The 8813-nt window shown below is 43.9% G+C and overlaps 1 protein-coding gene across 4 annotated transcripts in view; it reads left to right on the plus strand.

Annotated features, from left to right (window-relative positions):
• The first annotated feature begins 676 nt into the window (after nt 1-676).
• The window catches only part of slc49a3 (solute carrier family 49 member 3), a 76708-nt gene continuing 68571 nt past the window's right edge, over nt 677-8813 (plus strand). The window contains exon 1 of one of the 4 annotated variants that reach the window (XM_048598113.1): nt 677-868. In XM_048598113.1, the coding sequence (XP_048454070.1) occupies nt 677-868 (192 nt within the window). Of the gene's footprint in view, nt 892-8813 lie in introns of all 4 variants that reach the window. The other 3 variants (XM_048598129.1, XM_048598126.1, XM_048598120.1) reach the window with 3 other exon arrangements.

Below are 8813 nucleotides of genomic sequence, written 5' to 3' on the forward strand. Positions count from 1 at the left end.
CACCTTGTTGTCTCGGATTCTCCAGCATCTGCAGTTCCTACTATCCCTACCACCACCCTCTCTCGCCTACCGATAAAGGATAGCTCTCGCTGGATCCCACCTGATCTAAACTTACTAATCAGTCTACCACGTGGAATTAAAGTCCATGTCGACGTCTGCGGCTCTGACCACATGAGCTTTGTGTGATAGTTGAGTAATGGAAGTTGGTCCAGAGCAGAGTTTTGTGGTGGTTACAATCATAGAATCCCTATAATTTAAATAGAGAGGCCATTTGTCTTAATGAGCCTGCACCAACCATCTGAAGAGTGGCTTTGGAGACCTACCTTACCCTGTAGCCCCACATTTACCATGGCCAATCCACCTAACCTGCACATCTTTGGATTGCAGGAAGAAACCGGAGCACCTGACAAACCCACGTAGATAATGGGAGAATGTGCAGACTCCATACAGACAGCTGTCCAAGTCTGGAATAAAACCTGGATCCCTGGCACTGTGGAGCAGCAGTGCTAACCACTGAGCCGCCATGCTGCTCTTGAGGAATGGGAGTAAATCCTGAGCCGGGTTTTGCGGTAGGTGACGAATGGGAGTGGATCCGGTGCCAGGTTTTGATAGTTACCACGTGTGTCTGATCACGGGACCTGAGGCGGCGTTCCCCTCAGACAATTGGCCGAGGACCATGTTGACGTGTGCAGTTGGTGGGGCGCCTGCGCGGTGGCGGCTGTGTTGCCGGGTCCTGGGAATTAGCCGAATGGAGTCGAACAGCAGTAACCGTGAATCGGAACCCAGCCTGGCATTACGGTATCAGAGCTATCGGCGTCGGTGGTTAGTGCTGGTCGCCAGCAGCGCTTTGAGCTGCTCTAATGCCATGGTATGATGGGAGGTTTGTGTGGGGTACGTGGACGGAGAGTCCCTCGATGGTGGTCACTGAGGGACTACTCCTTTTGGCTTTAATCAGCTGGTTACCATGTTGACTTCTTTGCTGTTGGTCCTCGTACTGAGGCTCCAAATGAGGCATTGCCTTGGTAAAGGCCGAGTCCTCTGCATGGTAGTTAAAGTCCCTCAGCCGTCTCTCGCCACTGTTTCCGCTTCATATCGCGGGGCCTATGGTGAACTTCCTTGAACTTTGGGCACTTGGTAGATTTGTCAGGCTGACTGATTGTAAATAACGAACTTGCATTACATGTTTGCATCAAACAATTTTGTGCCTTTTCGCGGTGTTTTGGGATTTCTTGACGTGTTGAAAGAGAATTGATTTCAATGATTGCCACTCGTCTTGGATATTATTTCATGTGAGTGTCCATTCCTTGAAATTTCTTGAACACAGTGTTGTGTGAACGACCTGGAACATTTCCATATCTGTTGTACTGTCAGCTTCTCATTGGGGTTGTCTCCACCACCAAGGCAGACTGAATGAGCTGGTGAACTGTCCAGCATTTGTTAGCTGTAGCCGTGGTATATGCCTGATCTCTGGTTCTATCACATTGTATATAAGTACTAGTGCTTTGATCTTTGTCTAGATGTCTTAAAGTGTTTTTGGCAAAAGATGATGGTAACTGTGAGGTTGTCTTCAATGCACGCAAGAGGGACACATAAATGATGCTTAACAATGGTGTTCATCCCAAAGTTTTGAGATTGTGAACCCATCCTCATGTCAAGATTTCTAAGAATTATGACCTTGTCTGTGAAGGTAGTTACCAAAGGTTCATATAGTTTAGATTAGAAGATTTCTTTTACCTTGTTGTCAGAATCCAAGGATAGTTGTAAACACCTTTGAACTCAGAGTTGATTTTAGCAAGAGGCTCGTGGACTGTCTTCATGTGTTTGCCCTGGTTGACACAACATGAGCATTTTCAGTATTTTGCTTTTGTGATCCATGAATTCTGTATTCTTCTTGGGATTCTCCTTTCTAGAATAGAGTCTGCTGTCTCTTTTCTTGAATTTCATCCTTGTCTGCACGCAGGCTGTATAAGGGCTGCTCTCTCGGCTGAGGTAGTGCAGCTTGTGATTGTTTTTTTCAATACAGCTTTATAACTCGGAGGGCAATAATCTGATGGTGAATAAATGGTTTTTGCTGTCAACCACGTAAACAACATAGCTTCTTGAAAACGTTGAAGTATGGAGGAGGAATGCTGATTTTCTTAGATACATGGCTGATTTGTGAATTTCTGGCAGAATGAAGAAATTCTAAGTGACCTTTAGAGATGTCATGATCATAATTTTCAAGAAAGATGAGAAGTTGAATATAGCACCTGTAGAGAATAGTATTACTCTCAATAGTTGAGAAGGCCCTAGCTAGAATGCTAATTGCAGAGGTGGACCTTCCAGATTATGACTTCCAACCCACAGATGAGTAACCAACATGTTCTTCACAACAGCCTCAATCCCAGAAAAATGCTGACCCTTTTAAAAAATTATTTCCTTTAATCATTCAAAAGCCTTTGATGAGTAAACACACAGTCCTTTGGTAGATTATGGGAGACCAGCCAATTTCAGCAACAGGATCTACGACTGTGTGCAAGTAACAGTACTTTGTAATGTTTCCACCACAGACTTCTGTTTTCAAAACAGATGTCAGATGGGTGTGTCATAGCAGTGATTCTGTTCTCAATATTTCGTGCTGCAATAATGCAATTTTAAGCTATAACAACAGCACTAGAACATAGAACATTACAGTGCAGTACAGGCCCTTCGGCCCTCGATGTTGCGCCGACCTGTGAAACCAATCTGAAGCCCATCTAACCTAAACTATTCCATTATCATCCATATGTTTATCCAATGACCATTTAAATGCCCTTAAAGTGGGCGAGTCTACTATTTTTGCAGGCAGGGCATTCCACGCCCTTACTACTCTCTGAGTAAAGAACCTACCTCTGACATCTGTCCTATATCTATCACCCCTCAATTTAAAGCTATGTCCCCTCGTGCTAGCCATCACCATCCGAGGAAAAAGGCTCCCACTGTCCACCCTATCTAATCCTCTGATCATCTTGTATGTCTCTATCAAGTCACCTCTTAACCTTCTTCTCTCGAACGAAAACAGCCTCAATTCCCTCAGCCTTTCCTCATAAGACCTTCCCTCCATACCAGGCAACATCCTGGCAAATCTCCTCTGCACCCTTTCCAATGCTTCCACATCCTTCCTATAATGCGGTGACCAGAACTGTACGCAATACTCCAAGTGCGGCCGCACCAGAGTTTTGTACAGCTGCAACATGACCTCAAGGCTCCGAAACTCAATCCCTCTACCAATAAAACCTAACATACTGTACGCCTTCTTAACAACGCTATCAACCTGGGTGGCAACTTTCAGTGATCTATGCACATGGACACCGAGATCTTTCTGCTCATCCACACTACCAAGAATCCTACCATTAGCCCAGTACTCTGTATTCCTGTCACTCCTTCCAAAGTGAATCACCTCACACTTTTCCGCATTAAACTCCATTTGCCACCTCTCAGCCCAGCTCTGCAGCTTATCTATGTCCCTCTGTAACCTGCAACATCCTTCCGCACTATCCGCAACTCCACCGACTCCGCAAATTTACTAACCCATCCTTCTACGGCCTCATCCAGGTCATTTATAAAAATGACACACAGCAGTGGCCCCAAAACAGATCCTTGAGGTACACCACGAGTAACTGAACTCCAGGATGAACATTTCCCATCAACCACTACCCTCTGTCTTCTTACAGCTAGCCAATTTCTGATCCAAACCGCTAAATCACCCTCAATCCCATGCCTCAGTATTTTCTGCAATAGCCTACCATGGGGAACCTTATCAAACGCTTTACTGAAATCCATATACACCACATCAACCGCTTTACCCTCATCCACCTGTTTGGTCACCTTCTCAAAGAACTCAATAAGGTTTGTGAGGCACAACCTACCCTTCACAAAACTGTGTTGACTATCCCTAATCAAATTATTCCTTTCTAGATGATTATAAATCCTATCTCTTATAATCCTTTCCAACACTTTACCCACAACCAAAGTAAGGCTCACTGGTCTATAATTACCAGGGTTGTCTCTACTCCCCTTCTTGAGCAAAAGGACAACATTTGCTAGTCTCCAGTCTTCTGGCACTATTCCTGAAGACAATGACGACATAAAGATCAAAGCCAAAGGCTCTGCAATCTCCTTTCTAGATTCCCAGAGAATCCTAGGATAAATCCCATCCGGCCCAGGGGACTTATCTATTTTCACACCTTCCAGAATTGCTAACACCTCCTCCTTATGAACCTCAATCCCGCCTAGTCTAATAGACTCTATCTCAGTATTCTCCTCGACTACATTGTCTTTTTCCTGTGTGAATACTGACGAAAAATATTCATTTAGCACTTCTCCTATCTCCGGACTCCACGCACAACTTCCATTACTGTCCTTGACCGGCCCCAATCTTACTCTAGTCATTCTTTTATTCCTGACATACCTATAGAAAGCTTTAGGGTTTTCCTTGATCCTACCTGCTAAAGACTTCTCATGTCCCCTCCTGGCTCTTCTTAGCACTCTCTTTAGGTCCTTCCTGGCTAACTTGTAACTCTCAAGTGCCCTAACTGAGCCTTCACGCTTCATCTCTACATAAGCCTCCTTCTCTTGTCAAGAGGAAGATTCAACTTCTTTAGTAAACCACGGTTCCCTCGCTCGACCACTTCCTCCCTGCCTGACAGGTACATACTTCTCAAGGACACACAGTAGCTGTTCCTTGAACAAGCTCCACATTTCAATTGTGCCCAGCCCCTGCAGTTTCCTTCTCCATCCTATGCATCCTAAATCTTGCCTCATCGCCTCATAATTGCCTTTCCCCCAGCTATAACTTTTGACCTGCGTTATATACCAATCCCTTTCTATCGCTAAAGTAAACGTAACCGAATTGTGGTCACTATCACCAAAGTGCTCACCTACCTCCAAATCTAACACCTGACCTGGTTCATTACCCAGTACCAAATCCAATGTGGCCTCGCCTCTTGGCCCTATCTACATATTGTCAGGAAACCCTCCTGCACACATTGGACAAAAACTGACCCATCTGAAGTACTCGAACTGTAGCGTTTCCAGTCAATATTTGGAAAGTTAAAGTCCCCCATAACAACTACCCTGTTACTTTTGCTCCTATCCAGAATCATCTTTGCAATCTTTTCCTCTACATCTCTGGAACTTTTCGGAGGCCTATAGAAAACTCCCAACAGGGTGACCTCTCCTTTCCTGGTTCTAACCTCAGCCCATACTACCTCAGTAGATGAGTTGTCATCAAATGTCCTTTCTGCCACCGTAATACTGTCCTTGACTAACAATGCCACACCTCCCCCTCTTTTACCACCTTCCCTGATCTTACTGAAACATCTAAACCCCGTTTCCTGTCCCTGCTCTATCCATGTCTCCGAAATGGCCACAATATCGAAGTCCCAGGTACCAACCCACACTGCAAGTTCACCCACCTTATTCCGGATGCTCCTGGCATTGAAGTAGACACACTTCAAACTGCCTGCCGGTACACTCCTGCGACCTTGAAACCTTATTTATGACCTCACTACTCTCAACCTCCTGTACACTGGAGCTACAATTCAGGTTCCCATCCCCCTGTTGAATTAGTTTAAACCCTTCCGAAGAGCATTAGCAAATTCCGCCCCCCAGGATATTGGTACCCCTCTGGTTCAGGTGTAGACCATCCCGTTTGTAGAGGTCCCACCTACCCCAGAATGAGCCCCAATTATCCAGGTATCGGAGTCCCTCCCTCCTGCACCATCCCTGTAGCCACATGTTCAACTGCTCTCTCTCCCTATTCCTTGCCTCGCTAGCACGTGGCACGGGTAACAAACCAGAGATAACAACTCTGTTCTAGCTCTAAGCTTCCACCCTAGCTCCTTGAATTTCTGCCTTACGTCCCCATCCCTTTTCCTACCTATGTCTTTGGTGCCTATGTGGACCACGACTTGGGGCTGCTCTCCCTCCCCTTTCAGGATCCTGAAAACACGATCCGAGACATCACGGACCCTGGCACCTGGGAGGCAACACACCAACCGCGAGTCTCTCTCGTTCCCACAGAATCTCCTATCTGTCCCCCTAACTATGGAGTCCCCAATGACTAATGCTCTCCTCCTCTTCCCCCTTCCCTTCTGAGCAACAGGGACAGATTCTGTGCCAGAGACCTGTACCCCATGGCTTACCCCTGGTAAGTCGTCCCCCCCAACAGTATCCAAAACGGTATACTTGTTTTTGTGGGGAATGGCCACAGGGGATCCCTGCACTGTCTGCCTGTTCCCTTTCCGTCCCCTGACTGTAACCCATCTACTTTTTTCCTGTACCTGAGGTGTGACTACCTCCCCGTAACTCCTCTCAATTACCCCTTCAGCCTCCCGAATGATCCGAAGTTCATCCAGCTCCGGCTCCAGTTCCCTAACATGGTTTCCGAGGAGCTGGAGTTGGGTGCACTTCCCGCAGATGAGGTCAGTGGGGACACTAGTGGTGACCCTTACCTCCCACATTCTACAGGAGGAGCGTACAACTGCCCTAACATCCATTCCCACTGTTCTGAATTCCCAGACAAATACAAAAAACTAGTAGCCTTACCAAATCAGCGCTCAGAACCTTTTTTTTTTGGTTAGAGGAGGAGGAGGATGGGTGGGAGACACTACCTAGGTAGTGTTTCGGGTAAAGCAACCGCCCAAATTTATTACCTCACTCAACTCAACTGTCTCAAGACCCAATTCAATCCAACCACTTCTGAAGTAGAACTGCAGTGTGCTGACATTGAAATAGTTAGTATTCATTGCAGAAATACAACAGAAAGTTGATGTATTCACCATAGTGTGCAGAACCTGCCTTGAGTAGCACAAAGGCTAAGGCCCTGTACCAAATCACATGAATTGGATCAAATCCAATTGTGACTTGCGGTGAGGTGTTTGAAGAAATCTGATTTTCCATATCTTGGAGGCTATCCCAAAACATAAATAACAGGTATACCCCAAAATCCAATGTACCAACTCAGCCTTTAGTAAATTAAATACTTGTGTTTTTGAGAATTGTGGTATTGGACCAAATAATAATCTCAAAAATCTGCTGAGCAGTGGCCCTTCCAACCTTTTTTTGGTTTGAAGCTTGAGCAAAATTTTTGATGCCATATTGACGTCTGAGGTCAACAGCCTCGACAGAGTTTAGAATTTTGTGAATCAAGTAGGATAACAAAAGAGAAAACCTGACTTCTTTAAGACACACATGCTAACATCAATTAGCATGGCAATCTTGTATAAACTGATGCATACAGGACTTGATGCCAAAATGCCCAATTTGAGAATTTCCAATGTTCTACTCCACTTGATCAGGAAGCATGTTCACAGAGGGATCAAAAGAAGTATTTCCAAGATAATCTCAAAGTTTTCATGAAGGTCTGGTTGTATTAATATCAACACATGGGAGCAGATGCCCAATTATGACTGAAATGTCAACTCATCATCAAAATGTATGCCAAGATGCTCTCAGGAACAAGAGCAAGGAGATGGTGCATAGTGATAATGTTTTGGCAGAGTAAACCAGAAGTCCAGGCTAATGCTATGTTGAGAGAGATAATAGGAACTGCAGATGCTGGAGAATCTGGGATAACAAGGTGTAGAGCTGGATGAACACAGCAGGCCAAGCAGCATCAGAGGAGCAGGAAAGCTGATGTTTTGGGCATTTCTGAAGAAGGGTCTAGGCCCGAAACGGCAGCTTTCCTGCTTCTCTGCTGCATTGGTTGGCAAGTGGAGTCTTAATTCCCAATCATCACTCTCCTCAGGCAAGACAAATGTTGGATTTTGCTTTTGAATAGCTACTCTTGCGAATAGTCCTAATGAATGCAAATGAAAAGCTTCAACAACATGCATGCACCCTCTGTTAAAGAGCTGTCTATAAATGCTACGAAGTAGTACAAAATATTTTTCTTAGCTATTTACTGAACAAATCATAGATAAATATTTTGGAATGTTGTTGCTACTATGGTGAGTTACTTTCAAATGATGATTTTTGTAAATTGCTTTTAAATGTTTAAGCACTGAAAACCTTTAACACCAGTTAATTGATTTACGGTGAGGGGGTGCTCATGAAACTAATTGGATTCTTATACTGATTTCAAGGCAATGGCATTGACCAGAACATGTGTACTCCTACAGAATACATTTTTGACTTTGTTGTAGAAGTGGGTTGTGTTTATGATTTTTGTTTTTAATCTGTTGGCATCATATAGATTTCGCCTCTGTCGTTTTCTGTCTCATTTCCTATTTCACCTAACTGGATTTTTGTCCTACTTTATTTTAGCCAAATGATTGCTCATTCAATGGATGAGCCATCAGTAATAACTAGATTAATAACTGACAAAGTTATTTAAAGCTGGTAGATTTGTTTTTGTCCCTGTTAGAACCTCATTTGCTTTGGAGAAAATATGTTGTATTGTTGCAATTCTGATCTGAAGACTAATTGCAGGCTGTGGACATTATTGGGGAATTCAACAAAGTTGCAACCTCTTCACTTTGGAGATTGTTCCTTTTTCTGTTAAGAAAGTGCTTTGATATATGGAAATTATTTGCCCCTTTCTTTTGAAACCAGGTATAGGAATTGAAAATAAAAATCCAAGTCTTATAGTATTTCTAAATATCTGGTAGAACAATAGGAAACTGAACAAGTTAAATTACTTTAAATGCATTTTTATTTGTTAATCAGTAATTTAACAGTCTTTAAATATAGGCCATCTATTGAAAACTGTGAAAAGTTTAAGGATTGATACATTGTGGTGTGTGGTAATAAAAAGTGAAGTGATGTTATGTAATAAAAACCAAAAGAACTGT

The sequence above is a fragment of the Rhincodon typus genome, chromosome 1, assembly GCF_021869965.1.
Source record: "Rhincodon typus isolate 14 chromosome 1, sRhiTyp1.1, whole genome shotgun sequence".
Taxonomy (NCBI): domain Eukaryota; kingdom Metazoa; phylum Chordata; class Chondrichthyes; order Orectolobiformes; family Rhincodontidae; genus Rhincodon; species Rhincodon typus.